Source organism: Capra hircus, chromosome 11, assembly GCF_001704415.2.
Source record: "Capra hircus breed San Clemente chromosome 11, ASM170441v1, whole genome shotgun sequence".
Classification (NCBI taxonomy): Eukaryota; Metazoa; Chordata; class Mammalia; order Artiodactyla; family Bovidae; genus Capra; species Capra hircus.
This window is the reverse complement of record NC_030818.1, coordinates 25684112-25706950: the sequence shown is the minus strand read 5'-3', so window position 1 is coordinate 25706950 and position 22839 is coordinate 25684112. Positions and strand designations below refer to the sequence as shown.

The 22839-nt window shown below is 39.2% G+C and overlaps 1 protein-coding gene and 1 pseudogene across 2 annotated transcripts in view; one reads left to right on the top strand and one right to left on the bottom strand.

Moving 5' to 3' along the window:
• THADA (THADA, armadillo repeat containing) overlaps positions 1-22839 on the top strand; it is a 328090-nt gene that overhangs the window by 15531 nt on the left and 289720 nt on the right. For both annotated transcript variants that reach the window (XM_013967596.2, XM_013967597.2), the window contains exons 11-17: positions 651-871; positions 1837-2534; positions 3989-4140; positions 5266-5421; positions 6292-6414; positions 11007-11130; positions 18643-18794. In XM_013967596.2, the coding sequence (XP_013823050.2) occupies positions 651-871; positions 1837-2534; positions 3989-4140; positions 5266-5421; positions 6292-6414; positions 11007-11130; positions 18643-18794 (1626 nt within the window). The remainder of the gene's footprint in view (positions 1-650; positions 872-1836; positions 2535-3988; positions 4141-5265; positions 5422-6291; positions 6415-11006; positions 11131-18642; positions 18795-22839) is intronic.
• On the bottom strand, positions 21697-22530 carry LOC102188055 (annotated as a pseudogene).

The following is a 22839-nucleotide window of genomic DNA, read 5'->3' as shown; positions in this document are numbered from 1 at the left end:
GAGCACTCAGGCGTGAGGAGGGTGGAGGGAGGCAGGTTGGTAGCAATAAACTGGTGGAACTGGAAAAAAAAATTATATAGAGATTGATGTATAGGTATATTTGGCAATAACTTTTTGGTAAATATGTTATTTTTCTTAAGACTAACCCAGATATTGTACTAGAATCAGTGAATTTGATTATATGGACAGTGTAAGTTCATAATTTGGGCCATAATTCTTGGATTTAGTACTAGCAGTATTTTTTTCTTATTGAGGAAACTTATTTTAGTTCTTTACTAAGAGCAAAATTACTTTATGCAAAATAGATGTGTACTGCTTTATGAGCTCACACAAAGTAGGAAAAAGTTTAAAAATTCTAATTTCTCAAACCACCTCTAAAAAAAGCATTAGTTAGTACACTTATCCACCTGCAGGGGGCAGTGTGTTGTGCTCTCCCAGTACATTCAGACCAGCAAAATGGTCCATATACTTAGATTCAATTTTTTTTCCTTTTGATATAATAATTTTAACTCTTGTGGCTTTTTGCCTTTAGGTTCAGCTATTTTTCCCAAGATGTTTCAGGGGAGAGAGCATTTTTCATTTATGTTTTGAAGTATCTCTGGAAAGTTTTAGAGGCGTTTATGTATATCAGCTCTGTTGTATTTTTGCAGATAAGTAGTGTGCTTCTCCGTTCCGTGGACCCCACCAGCGCCCCCGAGTGGCTTTTGAGCTGCTGCAAGAGCCTTTGCTGTGCTGATGTCCGGCCGTCAGCTCTCCTCTTCCTGTGTCAGGGGACACTCACTATGTTGGACTGGCAGGAGGGGAGGATGGGCCCCAGTGGGGAGGCCCTGCTTTTGAATACTGTGCATGTTTTGTTCACCTTGAGTTCACAGTGAGTTTCGTCTCATATTTTGCTTTGCTCGTCAGATGTTTATAAGATGGCAGCTAAGTTAGCTTGCTTAGTAGTTCAGTGAAAAGTGGTCAGGGTATTCTTAAATTAAAAGGAAGATATGTCTAGAGAATGAAGTGGGTGTGAAGGTAGAACAGGAGAAGATGGGATGATGGCACAGAGAGAAATTTTAGTGGAGGTTAACTTGTGACACTTTGTCAAGTTAATTTTAGCATTCAGTCTCTTATGTAAGCATTTTTAAAAACCATAAATATTTGTATATGGATAATGCTTTTGAGTTTATGAATAACATCAACATAGGTAGTTCATTGTGATCCTCACATGTCTGATAGATAGGATAGGAAACCCAATCTATTGAATGGGTAAAATGAAGCTTAGCAAAGTAAATGCTTACCTAACAGCATATTACCTACAAGCACCCAAGCCAGAACTGTTATGAGGTCTCTGACTTCATTGGATTGTATTTTGTGTGTGTGTGTGTTTTAATGTAAGTTATGTACATTTTGAAGTCATTATAACAGCTTTATTGAGGTATAATTTACTTTCCATACAATTCACCTACTTAAATTGTGCAATTTCAGTTATTTTTCTTTAGTATGTTTATAGGGTTTTACAACTCTCACCACAATCAACTTTCATTTCCGCCTCCAGAGAAACCTGCTTCACTCTAATATTCCCCCTCCCTGGCCCCTGAGTACATTTTTAAACACCTGTGAAACCATCACCACAATTAAAATAATGAACCAAGTTTCCTTGGGTGCTTTTTTGGATTAACTTTTACAAAATGGAAAGATTTGAGATTTGTTTTGGCTGTGTTTATTTTTTTTTGTAAATATAATGATAATTCAATTTTATGATCATTCTTTATATTTTTAAGGTCTAAGTGATTATAAAATTAGACTCCTTTTGTTTGTCAGTTTATACTAATATGCCTCATTTTTCTTCAGGATCAAGGAGTCAACTCTGGAGATGTTTCTGTCTAGGATTTTGGCATCTTGGACTAATTCAGCTATACAAGTCCTTGACTCAAGTTCCCCAAGCCTAAAGGACAGCCTGAATGGGAATGCAGATGTGGTTAGGAGGCTTTTGGACTATGTCTATACCCACTGGGAACATCCACTGGATGCTTTGAGACACCAAACCAAAATCATATTCAGAAATATTCTCCAAATGCACCAGCTCACTGTAGAAGAGTCAGGTTCAGATTTGTCTGCTGATCGTTTCATTGTTGAACTGACCGAGAGTCTTCTGAGATTGGAATGGCATAGTAAAGGAAAGTACACATGCCTTGGTTGTTTAGTAGACTTCATAGGAGTTGACCATATTTTGGCATTAGCTAAAACCATTCCATTGCAAATCTTAGAGGTGATGGGGGACCAGTCTCTGGTGCCTTATGCAAGTGACCTCTTGGAAACCATGTTTAAAAATCATAAGAGTCGTTTGAAATCCCAGGCTGCCGACAGCACTTGGATTGACGAGTGGCACGAGACTTGGGTCTTCCCTCTTCTTTGTGTGCTGTGTGAAGGAAGTCTGGATCAGAAATCTTATGTGATTGATTATTACTTGCCAAAATTACTGAACTGCAACCCTGAGAGCTTAAGCTATATGGTAAAGATTCTTCAGACTTCTGCTGATGCTAAAACTGGTAAGAAAATGAATTTTTTTTGTTTTAGTAATTTCTAGGTAAGCTGCTTAAATAGAGGTACCTACCTGAGATGTTGGCCATATTCAAAATTTAATATTACCATGTAATATTAAATACACAAATATGTAAATGGTAAAGGAGTATATTAAAGATAGAAATTGTGTGTTGAAATGAATGTTTCTATATCCAGCCAAATAGGTTTCTTGGCTAAAGTCATTTCTGCAAGCTAAAGATTGATTGCAGTTATGATTATGAGGTTTCCTTTATTACTAGGTTTTAATTCATTTTACCAAGTTTTTATTATTTGTTTGTCAGCCTGGAGTAGATGTTTGTGTATTTTATATAATTTACTTATTCAGGTGGTTGAGATAGTAATTACAAATTGATGTAGGCAAGGTTAAAGACAGGTAAATTAGCAATAGTAAGTACTTGTCTCTAGGAAAGAGAGAAAAATTTAGAAGCATGACCTCAGGAAAAAACTCTCTCTGGTTGTTGAGAATAAGTATAAACATCCCACTGGAATTCAATAACTTTGAAGAAGTCGTTGCATTAAAGCATAATTTAGTAATTAATGTATAAAACAATGATCCTGATCCATCATGTAAAGCTTACATTTATTATATTCTATTTAATGCAGAAAGAATAGGTACTCTCCATCACATTTTAAGGTTATTTCCAAATAAAAAGTTATTCTTTCAATCCTTCAAAGAATAACCATGAGATAGCTGGAAGATTTGATTCCTATACATAGAAATGAGCCATTATTTATAATGTTTAACAATGATCCCTCTTGCATTTTTGAGAAACCACCTAAAGCTGAGGATCCGTGAGTCTGTTCTGAAGCTAGACAGTCTTTATATTAAATCAGGGTCTCCTGTGAACCCAGAGCTCCCTGTCCTGTTAGTAACAGCTGATGTCCTGGCCTGAAAGCGTCAGGGTCTTTGTGATCCCCTTTTATCTTCTTTACTAAGAAGACACAGTAACTCCAAGATATACAGGGAGGTTCGGTGTTTGTTTTTAGAGAAATAATGGTGTTTAGCCACAGAAGTGTTTTTCTTATTTTTGGCTGAAAATAATTTTATTTATTTTTATTGTTTTAAATATTTCTGATTAAATTAAACCTGATTTTTTTTTTTCCTGATTGACTTGCTGGTTTATTTTTTAACTGTCAAGGAAAAGGTAAAAAGATCAGCCAAAAATTATGATGTCTTAAAGTTAACAATAAGTGGATTCAGTTTATAGAAATCATTGACATAAGACCTATTAAATCCTTTTAAATAATGATTTTATAATAGGAATATTAATTCATGTTAGAGTTTAGCTAAAAATACAATTTTTACTTCATGAAATAACAATGTTAATGGGAAACATGGGAATTGTTGAAGTTGTTAATAGCAGAGTGGTGGTCTTTGTTGCTCTGTTTTTGAGACAACAGTAACCTTTTCCATCCTTAGGATCTTATGACAGCAGAGGGGCTCTGGGAGCTTTGATGGCTTGTCTAAGAACAGCTCGAGCTCATGGACATCTTCAGTCTGCAACTGATGCCTGGAGGGACCTTGTGTCCAGTGCAAGAATAAAGCAAGGCTTAATTCATCAGCACTGCCAAGTAAGTAAGCAGTGTAATTGGGAATTCATACATGCAGTAGATCCCTGATACATTTATTCATCTATTAATAGCAGTGCAATATGGAAGCCCCCAACATTATGCCCTCACTGTTTTAAGGGCTCCATAAGAAGGATGTGAAGCGTGTAGACATTGCACTTGGGTTACTTAAAGTTTAGTTTAGGGAATAAGAAAACCTTCATAAGATAACTGGAAAGTCTTTTAAAAGATAGCACAAGTATATCTTTATGTGTAAGAACTTGGAAAGCTTAGAAGAAGAGACTCGTCTGAGTGTAGGTGATGGTTGAGTAGGAAAGTGATTCAAGGCAAGGAAACCCTGGTGCCCACTCAAACTGGAAGTAAACAAGGGCTGGAGGGGGACTAAGGACATTGTTTGGCGAGAATGGAGTCCTTTGTCCATTCTATGGACGCATCCATTACTAGGCTGAAGACTTCAGGTTTTATCCAGTTGGTAACTGGGAGCGAGAGTCACTCCTCTTTTAGCCAGGAAAGTGGCATGAATGGAAACAGAGATGAATTTGCAGAGTGGGAGCAAAAAGAACCCGGGAGACCAGTGAGAAGTTCATGGCAATAATTGGAGAGTGAGGTGATGTGGTCCTGGGGCAGAATGGTCACTGAGGAAAAGGAATGTAGTTAAACATTACTGTGGAATAAGAATCTTTAAGATTTTTAACTTTTGTAAATACTCAGTTTGTACATTTAATGACATAATTTTATAAGAAGTAATCACAGGATCTTTGGGATTATAGGACCTTTCTGAAATACGTATATGTACACTGAGATTTATCTTTCTTTTCTGCCTTTGATACCTTGTGTAGATAATTAAACATGTTAGGTGGTTTAGGCTTTGCTTATGTCTTTGGGGCTTCCATAGTGGCTCAGATGGTAAAAAATCTGCCTGCAATTCAGGAGACCCAGGTTTGATCCCTGGGTTGGGAAGATCTCCTGGAGAAGGAAATAGCTACCCGCTCCACTATTCTCGCCTGAGAAAGTCCATGGGCAGAGGAGCCTGGCAGGCTAGAGTGCACAGGGTCGCACACAGTTGGACACACTGAGCAACTAACACATCATTGAAAAATGCGCACCTTATTCTTTGGTGTATTTTAGGTGCGCATTGATACGTTAGGCTTGCTTTGTGAAAGTAATCGAAGCACAGAAATCGTTTCCACGGAAGAAATGCAGTGGATCCAGTTCTTCATCACATACAATCTTAACAGTCAGTCTCCAGGAGTGCGACAACAGATTTGTTCTCTTCTTAAAAAGGTAAAATTTCTCTTCAGAAAGTGTAGGAAAGTGGTAAACTTTGCCCGAGCCCAGATTTGGGGAGAGTGTGGGAAGAAGGGTCGTGGAATTGGACTGCCAGAGCTCTTTGTGGCACTTCTGTGAATTGCTTGTTCTGTGATTCAATTGAGTTTACATTTGGGCTTCAGAGTGAAAAAAGTCCATTCACTTTGGTGTAATAAGTCAATCTTGAGCTCTTTTTTTGAAAGGAGGGGGGAAAAATCTAGCACTGGAGTTTTCAGTGTGCAAGGTATTTTTTTTAAAGTACTGTAAACATACATATTTTTTGGCCGTACCTGATGGCATTTGGGGTTTTTGTTCCCTAATCAGGGATCAAACCTGTGCCCCTTGCAGTGAAAGCATGGAGTCTTAACTCTGGGGCCACCGGGAAGTCCAGGGTGTGAGGTATTTTAAGAAAACTTTAGTAAGAAGAGGAAGGATGGCCTTGTATTTTTATCGTTTCTATAAGTGCCTTTAGCAATGGTCTTTATTGAATCATTCAGCTTAAATTAATCACCTGAAATGTTTCTGAGGTAAAGAGTTGGTAGAGAATAGAAGTGAGTAAACCTAATCATCTTTAGGTTCACATTGACCTAAGGGAAATCGGAGAATTGTGGTTTAATAACTGTGTATTCTGATTTGCAGTAATACTTGAGTTTTTGGTTTTATAAATGTATATGTTAATTTTCTGTCAGAAAGAAACACTATGGTAAATACTAAGCGTTTGAAGACCAGTGCTCTCCTTGCCTGAAGTTTTAGTCTGAAAAATTTAGAAAGTTCTTCCTTTGCTTTTCAAGCTGGTATTTCAGCTTAATGTGGCTCACATACACTTCGTTTTTCTTTTTCTCAAAGTTGTTTTGTAGGATACAGGAAAGCTCTCAGGTACTTTATAAACTGGAGCAAAGTAAATCCAAGCATGAACCAGGGAATGAGTCCACCAGACAACACCCTTCTGTTTCTTTACAGCAGTATAAGGTAGGTGATTTCCAGACATACGGATTTTTAACACACCTGAAACAATTCTGCATCTACGTTAAAGAGAAATAACACTCGTGCTGAGTGGCATTTCTCTGCTCTTTCCCCTCAAGCTGGGTTTTACGTATCCCTTCTGGTGTTTTGTTACTTCTCTTAAGATAGCCTGAGTTGTGGAACCAGTGCGGGACTTGAAGTCTGTTACAGAATAACATTAACGGGCTAACCTTGATATTTTACAGCTTATGTGAGCCAGATAAATTTAGTACTTTAATAAAAGGTAATTGCTGCCCTGACTCCTCCACCCGCTCCCCAAGGAAGAGGACTGTTGTGTCTGGACCTTTTGCCCCTATCGTCTTAACGTGAAAGTGGCTTGACGTTTGTGATTCCTGACCCGTGGTCCAGTTTACTGGGGTTCTTCTCTATCCTGTTTGGAAGTGGGCCTGCAGAGTAGGACTGGATTTTAGGGCACTGGACTTAATGGCCTGGATGGAACCCCAGATATAGCAGCTGTAGTCTGGGCCAGGGTTCAGTTTCTGTCCATCAGAACAGAATGGACTTTTCACTGGTTTCTTACGCCAGATCTGTCCTCTCAGAAGCAGATGCATATTTTCTTGTAAGACCCAGATAGAGGACAGAGCTCACCTGTTTTATTTCATTTAGGGAAACAGGTATAATAAATGATATAGTGGAACCATGACACAGGCACTCATCTGTTTAAGGTTAAACATTATCTAAAGAATACAGAGATTAAAATTAGCTTCATCTTTGTAAAATCTGAGCAACAAAACATAAGAAAGTCATAATCTGAACTTGAAGGGTATAAATTGACTCACAATTCTGCCACTGACCACTTGGCTTACCTTAGTGAGTCTATAAGTGGGATGAATAACCTCTCTAAAAAGGTTGGTTTTGAGGATTAAACAGGAATGCTATCTGTAAACTCTAAATCACTCTGAAAAACTTTGCTGGGCATCAGTAAAAGTAACTATAGTTTGTACTGAGTATTTACTGTGTGTGTGGAGCGGTCATTTTTTAGTCCTTCAGAAGCACATCTCTTTTGCTTCTTTTTGCAAGGAATAAAATGACATTTGTGAAATATCAATTAGGTACTTAGAAACACAAAACCAATTTTGTGGATGACATTCTGAATTTTTGTGTATGTGCACAAAACTTTTGTGCTTTTGAAAACTAGTCCTTCAAAGTCTTGATCTGAGTCAGTCTCCTAGTTCTGATATTTTCTCCTTTCGGTAGGTAGACTCTTGTGGCTTTTGAAGGTTGCAGCTTTGGAGCTGTTTTATGATCATTGTTAGAATAGTGGGTGTCGTGTGCAGTGTCTGGTAGACTCTGCGCTAATCAACAAACTAACTGCTGTGGGAGAAGAGGAGGCTATGAGTTGGAAAAAGTGTCTTCTAGTCTAGTGAAGAAGGTTATTTCATACCTAAATAATAGCTAGTGTACTTAAAAATACATTAGTTATAGCAGTGGTCCCCCAACCTTTTGGGTACACAGTCCCTATGTTTTTGGTACCAGGGTCTGGTTTTGTGGAAGACAGTTTTTCCATGGACTGGGGTGGCAGTGGGGGATGGTTTCAGGGTAATTCAAGTGTATTACATTTATTGTGCAGTTTATTTCTATTATGATTACTTTGTGATGTGTAATGAAATAATTATACAGCTCACAATATTGCAGAATCAGTGGGAGCCCTGAGCTTGTTTTCCTGAGCTCAGGCAGTACTGCGAGTGATGGGGAGGGGCTGTAAATACCGGTGAAGTTTCACTCACTTGTCCGCTGCCCAACTCCTGCTGTGTAGCCCAGTTTCAAACAGGCCACAGACTGTTACCGGTCTGTGACCTAGTGGTTGGGGATCTCTGAGCTAGAGTACTTTAAGGTATAAAATGCTTTATATCAGTGTTCTCATTTATTCTTTAATGATAAATCTGTGAGAGAGGAATTATTATTATTGTCACTTACCAAGTGAGATAAGTGAAGCTTGGAAAAGTTGGATCAGCAAACTATCCAAGTTTCCTTAGCCCAGAAGTGGTAGAGCCAGACTCGAATCCAGATCTGCTCTGGATAACCAGATCAGAATAGCTTTCCCCTTAGTACCAGCTTGAGTGAAGGCTTGGAAGTAAGGGAGTACAGAGAGAATTTGGGGAATGGTGAATTCACTAGTATGAGTGATGCATAAGATACCTGAGGAACAGAGGAATTGAATAACGGGAGATGAGTTGGAAAATCAAGTTGGGAATGAATAGTAGAGAGTTTTGAATGCTAGGCCAAGGTATCTGGAAGCCTGGCCAGAAGTCTTTTCTAGTGGGAAAAGACTAGAGCATATACTGAGCCCTTACTGCGTGTGTAGCAGACTATTTGCGGCACTAGGGACATAGAAGTCCATAGACTGTTATTCCTGCCTCCATTGTGGTTACAGTCTGGGTGAGGGAAAGAAGAACTATTTCTAAAAATGTAATTGCCACTGCAATTAGGATAATTCCTAAAGGAGGAACTTGTTGTTCTTGAATGTGGATACTATGCTACTCATGTATAATTAAAACTAGTTTATTGGATTTCAAAGGAATAAAGTCGTTAGAGCCTACAGGATAAATCCCCAAGGTTGTTTATCCTTGGCGGAATGCAGGGATCCTGTCTAAAGACAGGGACTGGGGCTGCTTATATGCAGATGAGCTATATGTTGTCGGAGCATAGCAATATATGAGAGTCTTGAGGATAACAGCTTTTCTTCATAAGTTTTTTCTTTGGCCTTATGTAAAAGTGATAATTATTTGTTTTAATTAGAGGAAGAAGATTTATCTTGGATGAAGTATTTCCCACATTGCTTTTTTTTTAAAATTGCATTTTTACTAAAAGTTTTCATTTTTGATCAGTTGTATAAACAGAAAGGCAGAGTTACAATCTCAAAGGTGCAGATAAAAGACAGTAAAATAGTTGGGTCTTTGTTTTGAATTGTGTCTTTATAGTCAGATATCAAGTACTTAGTTATCAAATTTATCGAGTAATATATATTGAATATTTCTTTGGTCATTTTAAAACTTTAAAAAGTGTACATACTTTTGATGCTTGAATGCTTCTGGTGAAGAAAATCAGTATTCATACAGTTTTAACACAAGTCAAGGCAGAATGGATCATGTTTTCACCAAAAAAAAAGGTTTTTTTCATCTGGACTCTAGTTAGAATTGTACTTTTTGTTGTTGTTTTTAACTTAAAAAAAAATCAGGTATAATTGATGTATTACATTAGTTTCAGGTCTATAATACAGTCATTCATTACTTGTGTGTATTGGGACATGATTACCACACTAAGTCTAGTTAACATTTTTCACTACATAAAATTACACAAAGTTTTTTTCTTAGCAGCTTCCAAATATATAATAGAGTATTATATATTGTAACTATAGTCACCATACTGTACATTACATCCCATGACCTATTTATTTTATAACTTGAAGCTTGTACCATTTTTTCAACACCTCCCCCCTCCACCTTTGGAATCTGTTCTCTGTATTGCTTGTTTTTTTTGTTTTGCTTTTTACAATTAATTTATTCTTATTCTATAAACAGTGAGATCATTTGCCTTTTTCTGTCTGACTGACTTATCTGTTTATCCATCCATAGATACTTAGATTGTTTCTGTATCATGGCTACTGTAAACAATGCTGCGGTGAATGTGGGAGTACACAGTATCTTTTTAAGGAATGTTTCCGTTTTCTTCTGTACTCCTTGTTAACTCTATAAAGATCGGATTCATGGAAGTCATGAGCCCATGGTCAAGGGTGCCAATCTGAATTGTCGAGCAAAGTGAACATCTAGTATTGCTTAAAAAATTTTTTTCTCTCTAAAGCAGAAAAAAAATAATTCACCCTGTAGAATGATACTAGTGGTACTTCCAAGATAACCTGTTGTTCAGTTCAGTTCAGTCACTCAGTCGTGTCAGACTCTTTACGACTCCATGGATTGCAGCATGCCAGGCCTCCCTGTCCATCACCAACTCCTAGAGTTTACCCAAACTCATGTCCATTGAGTCGGTGATGCCATCCAGCCATCTCATCCTCTGTCGTCCCCTTCTTCTCCCACCTTCAATCTTTCCCAGCATCAGGGTCTTTTCAAATAAGTCAGTTCTTTGTGTCAGGTGGCCGAAGTATTGGAGTTTCAGCTTCAGCATCAGTCCTTCCAATGAACACCCAGGACTGATCTTTAGGATGGACTGGTTGGATCTCCTTGCAGTCCAAGGGACTCTCAAGAGTCTTCTCCAACACCACAGTTCAAAAGCATCAATTCTTTGGTGCTCAGCCTTCTTCACAGTCCAACTCTCACATCCATACATGACCACTGGAAAAACCATAGCCTTGACTAGATGGCCCTTTGTTGGCAAAGTAATGTCTCTGCTTTTTAATATGCTATCTAGATTGTTCACAACTTTCCTTCCAAGGAGTAAGCGTCTTTTAATTTCATGGCTGCAGTCACCATCTGCACTGATTTTGGAGCCCCCCAAAATAAAGTCTGCTGCTGTTTCCATTGTTTCCTCACCTATTGTAAGTTAGCACAATTATGTTTACTGTAAATTTTTTTTTTTTTTAGAATTTCATGTCATCCATTTGCAATAGTCTTTTTGAAGCATTGTTTCCTGGCTCTTCCTACCCAACTAGATTTTCAGCTTTAACCATTTTAGGCTCAATAGCTGAAGTTTTTCCTGTGCCAGAAGGTAAGTGTTCAGTTGTGTTTGGGGAAAGTGTTTTCTTGCAAAACATACTTTGTCAACATTTTGCTTTACTTGAAGTTTCAGGTTGGTTGTCTTTTGTTTAGATTCTTATGGGAGGTGTTAGTCTCATTAAGGGGCTTCCCTGGTGGCTCAGTGGTAAAGAATCTGCCTGCCAATGCAGGAGACGCAGATTTGATCCCTAGGTTGAAAAGATCCCCTGGAGAAGGAACCTGCTCCAATATTCTTGCCTGGGAAATCCCATGGACAGAGGAGCCTAGTGGGTTACAGTCCATGGGGTCGCAAAAGGATCAGACATGACTTAGCAACTGAACAACAAGTCTCATTATATAATTCTTACTTGGAGATAATTCAGTTTGCCAGTAAAGGGCATACGGGAGAGAAACTTTTTAGTGATTGTTACTTGCAGACCTGAAACTGCAGCTTTCATGGATTATGCTTATTATGAGAAGACTTGCTAACGTCATCCCACTAATTTATGTGTTGCTGTTTTAGGATAGTGCCCAATCTGTTATCTTAAGTTTAAGCAATTAAAATAATAACAGTTTCTTTTATGTATAACATTCCTCAGTGAGTCTCTGTGGTTAAAATGTGGTTCCCCTTATATGCTATCTGTTTCATTCATCTCAATCTGGTTTTGAAAAGTCAACATAAGGATGTCATTTCCACGCATTCTGGTTTAATCGTACCCTTTGTTTCTCCTACTGTGAAGTACTCAAGAAGATGAATATTTAACTTCCCTGTTCGAGTTGTTTCATTTTCATTTTGACAGGAGATGATTCCTTTTATCCCCATAAACGAGTGTGTCTGTGTTTTAACGATGATTACTTGTTTGTGTGTGGTCTTCCGTGACTGTAGACAAACAGGAAAAGGTCCTGCTCTTTTGGAGGGAATGGCCAAAGGACCAGATGCTATAGATGGATTTTTTTTTCTGTTTAAATTTTTAGGCAAAGTATAATTATTTGGCAGGGAGACAGTTAATTTGCTGTTAATATAGCTTGCTTCATTTGAAAAAAACCCATTTCTTTCAAGTTTTCATTTTGAAAACGTTGGAATTAACAGCAAAGTTTCAAGAATAGTTCAGCCATGTCCTCTCTACTTAGATTCATAAGTTGCTATTTTGTCAAATTTGCTTTACCTCACTGTTCTTTAAATTTTCTAACTATAACACAATGACCAAATTCCAGAATTAATGTTGATATGATGCTGTTATCTAATATACAGTTCTTATTCAGATTGTACCAGTGGTCCTAATAAGTGGCTTTTTATAGAAATTTTTTTCCCCCCACAATCCAGGAACTAATCCAAAATCACACAGTGCAATTCATTGTTGTGCTCTTTCAGTTTGGAAATGTTCTTATTTCATGACATTAACATTTTGGAAGAATGTATTTCGGTTTGGGCTGTTTTAGTGTTTTCTTATGACTTGATTCAGGTTGTGCATTTTTGGCAGGAAAATGCATAGGTGGTGTAGTGTGTTTCTCAAGGCATGATAACAGGAGATGCATGATGTTGGTTTGTCCCGTTATTCATGATGATAAATTTGATCTCTTGATTAAGCTAAGTGTAGTAAACCGAAAAATGACCTCCAAAAGAGACCCACACCAAATCCTTAGAATTCATGAGAATGTGAACCTTACTTAGAAAAGGGATTTTTGTAGATACGATTAAAGATCTTAAATTAAGATAATCTTGGATTATCTGGATGGGCTTTAATGCCACTGCAAGTGGTATTGTAAGAGCGAGGCAGAGGGCATTGTGACAGAAAGAAAAGGAGTCGTTGTGACGCTGGAGGTGGAGATTGGAGTGCTGGGGCTGTAAGCTGAGGGATGCTGGCAGCCACCAGAAACTGGAAGAGACAGGAATGAATTCTCCCTTAGAGCCTTGAGAGTGATCGTGGCCCTGTAGACACCTTGATTTTAGACTTCCGGCCTCCAGAGCTGTGAGAAGATAGATTGCTGTGGCTTTAAGCCACCAAGGTCATGGTGATTTGTTATGACATCCACAGTAAATAAAGTCAGGAGTACCCATCAGGTTATGGAATTTCAGTGGCGCTACAACTGAATTTAGCAATGAAGTTTTACCTGAGAATGACTGATTATCCATTTACCAAAAAGTTTTCTGTACACCTACTGTATTTATAGTTATACCTAGGTATATGGGAAATATCTAGGCTGAATTATACTGCTAATTTTTCAATTGAGAGAATAGTTTAACATATTCAAATGTACTTTAAAAGTGAGAAACCTGTGTCATCTTTGTAATGAATGAATCACATATAGTTAGACAGTGACTGATAGCACAGTAATGGTGTTAAAGAGCTGAGAGGTGATGCCAACAGAGCAAACCATACTGTACCCACTAACTGTGAAGGAGGCTAAAGAAACATGACTGGGGGCTTCCCTGCTGGTCCAGGGGTTAAGAGTTCACCTTCCAATGTAAAGTACGAGGGTTTGATCCCCAGTTGGGGAACTGAGATCCCACATGCCCAAGGGCAACTAAGCCTGCATACTGCAACAAAGATCCAACATAGCCAAATAAATAAATATTTTCAAAAAAGAAAGAAAAGAAGCATGACTAAAAAATACAGGATGGGAAATGTAAATTCATTCTTCATCTCTATCTCAAAAATAATAATGTAGGTTTTTGTATCATTTTATAGAAAGATTATGATTTGAGATTAGTTAAAATGGGCTGGAAGAAGCACAAGCTGGAATCAAGATTGCCAGGAGAAATATCAATAACCTCAGATATGCAGATGACACCACCCTTATGGCAAAAAGTGAAGAGGAACTAAAAAGCCTCTTGATGAAAGTGATGGAGGAGAGTAAAAAGTTGGCTTAAAGCTCAACATTCAGAAAACAAAGATCATGGCATCTGGTCCCATAACTTTATGGGAAATAGATGGGGAAACAGTGGAAACAGTGTGAGACTTTGTTTTTTGGGGGCTCCAAAATCACTGCAGATGGTGATTGCAGCCATGAAATTAAAAGACACTTACTCCTTGGAAGGAAAGTTATGAACAACCTAGATAGCATATTCAAAAGCAGAGACATTACTTTGCCAACAAAGGTCCGTCTAGTCAAGGCTATGGTTTTTCCAGTGGTCATGTATGGATGTGAAAGTTGGACTGTGAAGAAAGCTGAGCACCGAAGAATTGATGCTTTTGAACTGTGGTGTTGGAGAAGACTCTTGAGAGTCCCTTGGACTGCACAGAGATCCATCTAGTCCATCCTAAAGGAGATCAGTTCTGGGTATTCATTGGACGGACTGATGCTGAAGCTGAAACTCCAATGCTTTGGCCGCCTCATGCGAAGAGTTGACTCATTGGAAAAGACTCTGATGCTGGGAGGGATTGAGGGCAGGAGGAGAAGGGGATGACAGGATGAGATGGCTGGATGGCATCACTGACTCGATGGACATGAGTTTGGGTGAATTCTGGGAGTTGGTGATGGACAGGGAGGCCTGGCGTGCTGCGATTCAGGGGGTTGCAAAGAGTCGGACATGACTGAGCGACTGAACTGAACTGAACTGATACTTGATACTGGAATAGGATTTTGATACATGTATTTTCATTACTCCTCTTTTCCCTGAGGATTTAGTTAGCATTGTTCCACTGTCTTCTATCACTACGCATGCCTGTGGCAAAGAATGAAGCCAGCCTGATTTTTTTCTCATTTTGTAGATGAATTGAACTTTTTACCTGAATGACAAAAAGATTCCTTCTTTATTGTTGATGCCCAGGAATGCTATTAAGATATGTCATTATTTTGATTATTCTGTGTCTGTTCACCTAAAGCATGGTAGGACTTTGGATTCTAGGATAAGAAGGCTTACGAAGGGTTTTTTAAAAAGATGGATTCTTAAATTATTTGTACTTGGTTAGTTGAAAAATCACTTAGTTATCTTTTATATAATATATAACTTTTTGAAAGAGAATAAAATAGGTTTAAACAAATTAAAAAAAATATTTATTTCCTTTCGTTTGTCCCTAGGTACTTTTTTGATTTCCTCTTTGATTTCCTGAGTGAGCCATTGGTCGTTTAGTATCATATGGTTTAGCCTCCATGTGCTTGAATTTTGCAGGTTTTTTCTAATAGTTGATTTCTAGCCTCATTGTATTGTGGTCAGAAAAGATGCTTGATACAATTTAGTTTTCTTAAATTTACTGAGCCTTGCTTTACGGTCCAGCATATGATTTATCCTGGAGAATGTTCCATGTGCACTTGAAAAAAATGTGTATTCTGCTTCTTTTAGAGAGAATGCTTTTTAAATAACAGTTAAGAACATCTGGTCTAATGTATCATTTAAAGCCTGTGTTTCCTTCCTGATTTTCTGTCTGGACGGTCCGCTGTTGATGTAAGTGGGATGTTAAAGTCTTCCATTGTTGTGTTACTGTCAGTTTCTCCTTTTGTGTTAACATTTGCCTTATATATCAAGGTGCTCCTATATTGGGTGCGTATATATTTATACGGAGAAGGCAATGGCACCCCACTCCAGTACTCTTGCCTGGAAAATCCCATGGATGGAGGAGCCTGGTGAGCTGCAGTCCATGGGGTTGCTAAGAGTCAGACACGACTGAGTGACTTCACTTTGACTTTTCACTTTCATGCATTGGAGAAGGAAATGGCAACCCACTCCAGTGTTCTTGCCTGGAGAATCCCAGGGACGGGGGAGCCTGGTGGGCTGCCATCTATGGGGTTGCACAGAGTTGGACACGACTGAAGTGACAGCAGCAGCAGCAGCAGCATATATTTATAACTGTTAAATCTCCTTCTTGAATTGACCCTTTGATCATCATATAGGGTCATTCTTTGTCTCTCGTAACAGTCTATATTTTAAAGTCTATTTGTCTGTTGCTAGTATTGCTGCTTAGTCTTTCTTTTGATTTCCATTGGCATGGAATACCTTTCTCTGTCCCCTCATTTTCAGTCCTTATGTGTCTCTGGATCTGTATGAGTCTCTTGTAGGCAGCATATATCTGGGTTCTGTTTTTGTATCCATTCAGCCAGTTTATGTCTTTTGGTTGAAGCATTTAGATGAAGGTAATTATCAGTATGTATGTTCGTTTTGTCATTTTATTAATTGTTTTGGATTTGTTTTTGTAGGTCTTTTCTCTCCCTTTTGTTCTTATGATAAAACTTTCAATAAAAACCCCTCAGAAAGTAGGCAGAGAGGGAGCATGTCTCAACATAATGCAGGCCACGTACAACAGATGTATGTATGCTAACACCGTACTCAGTGGCGAGATGCATGAAGCATTGCCTCTGAGGTCAGAAACGAGAGAAGGGTGCCCACTCTCACCACTTTTATTCAACACGGTTTTTGGAAATCCTAGCCATGGCAGTCAGAAAAAGCAAAAGAAGTAAAAGGAATCCAAATAGGAAAAGAACTAAGACTGTCACTATTTGCAGATGACATGATGTTATATGTAGAAAATCCTCAAGATGCTACCTGAAAACTAAGTAATGAATTTGGTAAACCTGCTGGGTACACTAATAATGAAATATCAGAAAGAGAAATTACAGAAACAGTCCCGTATATCATTGCATCAAAAGGAGTGAAATACCTGGGAATAAACCTACCTAAGTAAGCCAAAGACCTACTCTGAAAACTGTTTAAGACACGACAAAAGAAACTGAAGATGTTACAAGCTAATGGAAAGATACACCATGTTCTTGGATTGGAAGAATCAGTATTGCTGGAATGGCCATGCTACCCTACAGATTTAATGCAATGGCTATCAAATTACCAATGGCATTTTTCACAGTACTGGAACAAAAATTTTGAAATTTGAATGAAAACATGTAAGACCCCAAATAGCCAAAGCAATCTTGAGGAAGAGTAACACTCCCTGACATCAGACTACTACAAAACTGTCATTAAAACAGTGTGGTACTGTCAAAAAAACAGACATATAGATCAATAGAGCAGAATAAAAAGAAGTAAACGCATGCACTTACAGTCAGTTACTTTACAAGAAAGGAAGCAAGAATATATGTTGGAGAAAAGACATTCTCTTTAAAAAGTGGTGCTGGGAAAATTGGGACAGCTACATGTAAACATATAAAACTAGAACGTTCTCTAATGCCACATACAAAAATCAACTCAAAATGGATTAAAGTCCAACTCTTTGTGATTCCATGGACACTGTAGCCCACCAGGCTCCTCTGTCCATGGCATTCTCCAGGCAAGAATACTGGAGTGGGTTGCCATGCCCTCCTCTAGAGGATTTCCTGATCCAGGGATTAAACCTGGGTCACCTGCATTGCAGGGCTTCCTTCATAGCTCAGTTGGTAAAGAATCCACCTGCAATGCAGGAGACTCCAGTTCAATTCCTTGGTTGGGAAGCTCCCCTGGAGAAGGGATAGGCTACCCACTCCAGTATTCTTGGGCTTTCTTTGTGGCTCAGTTGGTAAAGAATCTGCCTGCAATATGGGAGACCTGGGTTTGATCCCTGGGTTGGGAAGATCCCCTGGAGAAGGGAAAGGCTACCCATTCCAGTACCCTGGCCTAGAGAATTCTAGGCATGTTTACTCCATGGGGTTGCAGAGAGTCAGACACGACTGAGCGACTTTCACTTTTTGCATGCAGATTCTTTACTGCAACACCACCAGGGAAGCCCAGAGAACAGTAAGAGGTTCCTTAAAAAACTAAGAACAGAGTTACCATATGATCCTGCAATCCCATTCCTGGGCATATATCTGAAAAGATGAAAACTTTAATTCAAAAAGATACATGCATGTTCACAGCAGCACTGTTTACAGTAGTAAGATATGGAAACAGCCTAAATGCCCATCAACGAATGAATAAAAATGATGTGTAAACACACACACACGCACACAGAGTGGAATACTACTCAGCCATCAGAAAGAATGTCATTTGCAGCAGCATGGATGGACCTAGACGTTATCATATTAAGTGAAGTCAGGCAGAGAAAGACAAATGTATGACATGACTTACATGTGGAATTCTTAAAAAATGATACAAATGAAGTTATTTACAAAACAGACTCATAGACATAGAAAATAAACTTATGGTTACCAAAGGAGCTCATGGGGTGGGGAGGGGGGAGGTAAATTACTAGTTTGGGATTAACATATACACACTGTTATATATCAAATGGATGATCAACAAGGACCTTCTGTGTAGCACATATCTCTTAATAACCTATAGTGGAAAAGAATCTAAAACAAGTACGTATGTAACAATCACTTTGGTACACACCTGAAACCAGCAGAAGATTGTAAATGAACTGTTCTTCAGGTTTTAAAAATGGTTATTTAAAAAATATATCTTCTCTGTTTGTAGAACTGTAATACTTATTATTTTATCATTTTTGTAAATTACTGAAAATATTTTTATGCTGTTGTGAGTGAAGTATAAGGTGTGAGTTCTTTTTATACTAATTTTCTGTTAATTTGGCTAAATAACAAAATGTTGATTTCCTTTTCTTACTATTCACTTAAAAAAATTTGTTTTTTTTTAAATTTTTAGGTAGAGTCCAAACAGTGTATCAGCTGAGTCATGACATTGATGCTGGTCGTTTCCAAACACTAATGGAATGTTTAACTGGCACTTTTGAAGAAGTGAAAATTTTAGCATTTGATCTTCTAATGAAGTTACCAAAAACATTTGTACAATTTCAGGTATTTGGACTTTTCTTCTGTAAGTGTAAATGTGATGTATGCATGAAAAATTTCTATCTCAGCAGCAGATAAAGCAGTCTGTGGATTGTCCAGGCTCTTTGCTTCTGCCTTCTTGCATCTTCTGTTTCAGTTCTCATTATTACCTCTGCAGTTGCAGGTGGTGGGATGGCGAAGGTAGGGATGGGTAGTGGGGCAGGAGGAAATGTTGTAAGAGAAAGAGAATCCAGATCAGTGAGCTTTGCTTTTTAAAAAACTTGTTTTGATAAAAAGGGAAGTGTAGGAAGCAGTAGGTTTTATTGTTTACAAGATTATTGATAGATTTCAGTAAACTGTGGTCGCCCCATTTCCCCTGGACCTGTTAATATTCGATCAAAACACATCACTTACAGTAACTTGATTTTTTTTTTAGATAATCTCTCTGCTTCGTGGACTGGGAAGTGCGTGTAAGTGAGGTAGAGAGCATGTTTCCGATGTTCCAACAAGCAATAGCTAAACTGAGACTGAAACTCAGAGCACTTGAGGTTAACAACAATTCTCTCCCTGGGCGTTCTACCTCAGCCCCTATGCTTTTCCTCATGCCTTGCTTGTCCTACCTCGGGGTGAAAATCAAAGATGGGCTCAGGAATGAAGGCACAGCTTGGGAATGGGTCTTCAGGGGACCCGATAGCCCAGGTATTTGACGCTACCTTTGAGACCTAATCTTGAGCAGGGAAGTCATCAGTCGCTGTGGGGTGCCTGGCTCTAGAGCTTCTCTGTGGCTCCTGTGGGAGCTCTGTAGAGGCCATGGGAGCCTTCAGGGGTAGCAGCTGAGCCATGGTCTGGGCTGCAGCTATTAGGCTCTTGTAGATCCAGCGGGGTTCTGTAGGAGCACGTGTCAGAGAGCCCAAGGTGTTTCCACTGCTTCTGGAGGACATTGCAAAATCTCAGACATCTCTTCTGATTTGGCTTCAAATTGAGAGTTGCTCTCTAGTGTCTGCCTGTCCTGGTGGTCTTTCAGGGGCCTTGATGAACAGAAGCTTCTTCAATGGTTAGGCTGCTCATTTTTGTACTTCATGAGTTTTTAAAGAAGATGCTTTCTCTTTCTCTATCTCCTTCTACCAACCCTTGCCTCTTACCTTTCATCACACTGTGGCTTTGTATCATATGTATAACTGTGCCTCATTCTTGACTATTTTGAGAGTACCTGGAGTGAGGAAAGGTATATATTATGGTACCTATATGAAATACCTGGTTCTCACATGAACTGTGTAACTATTTTGATAAACATGTGCATGGTATAGAGACACAAACTATAGAATTCAGGAAACTTAGGACATATGGCTTGCTCTAGGATTCTAGTGGTTATATATTTGGTCTGGCTTGTGTATTAGTAAACTGGTCCTAAGAATAGGCATTTGAGACTTTAAAATATTAATTATGCATTATACTTTCAAAGTCTTTGAGTAGAACCTATGTAGTATATAATTAACTTTTTAATACAATTAACTTGAAAACATTGTTTGGATGCTGGCCTAATCTCTCTAAGGACCTGTATATTCATATTTTGATGGCATATCTTTCAAATAAATGACTTTACTACTCACCTAGTCTCTTGCACTTCTTTCTTTTGGAGCTACATATCCAAGGTCTTTTTGTTGAGTTTTGACTGTCCTGAAATGAAAGAACAAAGACGAGGTTTTAAATTCCAAAGGCTATTTATTTTGTTTCTTACTAATTGGCTAGTTAGGCAGTTTAGGGACTTACTGTCAGTTACAAAAAAAGATTTAGATGCTTGATTGATTTCTTTCTAATGTTTATTTAGATTTGAGCTTCTGACCAGTGTCGTTCAGTTTTTTAGGTCATAAAAAATTAAGCATGAAACAGCAAAGAATATAAGAAAAAGTAAGCTATATTTGAATCTATTACCTGGTATTTGAAGATATTATTAAATATTGGTATATCTATGATGAAATTAAAAATTACATTTATAATGACTTTTCCCCTTATAGTAAACAGTTATGAGATAATTTTAGTAGATTGAATATTATTGAGCAACGAAACCCTGAGTGGTGAAAGACGACTTGTTAGCCGTGGAGCTGGGACTAGGACCCATGTCTTCTGTCCTCAGCCCCATGCCCTTCCGTGTGTTATTACCGTGAACTGCCCTTTGTTCTGTCTTCTTGAGGACAGGCTGTGTGAGTGGATATTTAGATGAGATACAGTTGTGGGAGCTGATGCAGAATTTCTGAGGTTGATCTTATCACTTCACTTTTCACACATACATGTGGAGCTTTGCCAGGAACAGCCTGATGAGTTTGTATTTTCATTGTTGTTGTTCAGTTGCTAAGTCGTATCTGACTCTTTGCGACCCCATGAACTGCAGCCTGCCCAGCTTTCCTGTCTTTCCCTATCTCCCAGAGTTTGCTTAAACTCATGTCCATTGAGTCGGTGATGCCATCCAACCATGTTATCCTCTGTCATCCGCCCTGCCCCTGCCCCCTGCTTTTCCTCCTGCCCTCAATCTTTCCCAGCATCAGGGTTTTTTCCAGTGAGTTGGCTCTGTCTATCAGGTGTTCAAAGTACTGGAGCTTCAGCTCAGCATCAGTCCTTCCAGTAAATATTCAAGGTTGATTTTCTTTAGGATTGACTAGTTTGACGTCCCTGCAGCCCAAGGGATTCTCAAGAGTCTTCTCTAGCACCACCATTCAAAAATATCAATTCTTTGCCACTCAGCCTTCATGTGTATGTGTATTTTTCTCCATTGAACTAGCTCTATAGGAATCAGCTGGGGAGAAGGGCAGGCGGTTGATGCCCAGTAAAATAAACCTTGCCATGTGAAAGAACTTTGGGCTATACAGAAATAATGAGGATGATCTGGTTATGGTCATGGCGGAATTTCCACAGGAAAAAGTATACTTTTGCTGAAGAAAAAGGTTTTTCTTTTTTTTTTTCACTGATGAACTGTTTATTGAATTTTGAATGGGGTATGTATGGGGTGTCTCATTATATCTTAGGATCTCAGGATTCAGAGAGGTGGTAAAGTGGCAATGGTGAATTTGGGAATCTGGTCTCCCAGAAGTACCTGCCACTCTACCCCTGGTTCTGCAGTGGCTGCCAGTCGGATCACCCCTCCACTAGAGCCCTCCCGCTCCATTGCCAAAGCGAGAGCATTGGCAGTGAACTGCAGGCATTCTTCCTTGGTCATGTCTTCCCAGTAGGTAGCATCCACATAGCCATAGATACAGGAGCTCCCAGAGGCCCTGATGGCAAAGGGCTGTCGTACCATCATACCCACCATGGGCACCGAGTGCACCTGTCCCCCTTCTTGGGGGTCCCAGCTGGCAGTGATGATTCCTGCCATCAGGTCTTGGTATCAGTAACACATCTCCTTAAAGAGGCTGGCCGCTGTGTGCACCAGCGCAGGCTCATTCAGCTCAATGCTGTGGAAACCAAGCTGAGAAGTGACCGCGTCAGCTACTGCTTGGGTATCAGCTGCTGAGCCTGAGCAGCAGCAGAAAATACAGTCGTGAATAGGGGTCAGCTTGTCAGTCACGCGATTGGCAATGTACGACCCAGTGGTTGTTCTGGAGTCGGCTCCTAGAACCACGCCCCCATCAAATTGTACAGCCATGATAGCGGTCCCTGTGGAAACTTCCCGGTTCTCCCAGTCGGGGGCAATAGCCTCAGGCCCCCAGGCTGGTGCCGGCCTGGTTCCCCAAGCTGCAACTAAGGTGGCTGCCATCTTCCTCGAGCAAGGTTTTTCTTTTTGAATTTCCCAGCTGAAATTACTTTCAAGACCTTCATCACTAGAACTGATTAAAGTTAAGTTGCTCAGTTGTGTCCGACTCTTTGTGACCCCATGGACTATAGCCTACCGGGTTCCTCCGTCCATTGGATTTTCCAGGCAAGAATACTGGAGTGGGTTGCCATTTCCTTCTCCAGGAGATCTTCCCGACCCAAGGATTGAACTCAGGTCTCCCTCATTGTAGGCAGACGCTTTACCATCTGAGCCACCAGGGAAGATCTCTAGAAATGATTAATAATCATTTAATTAATAAAAACGTCA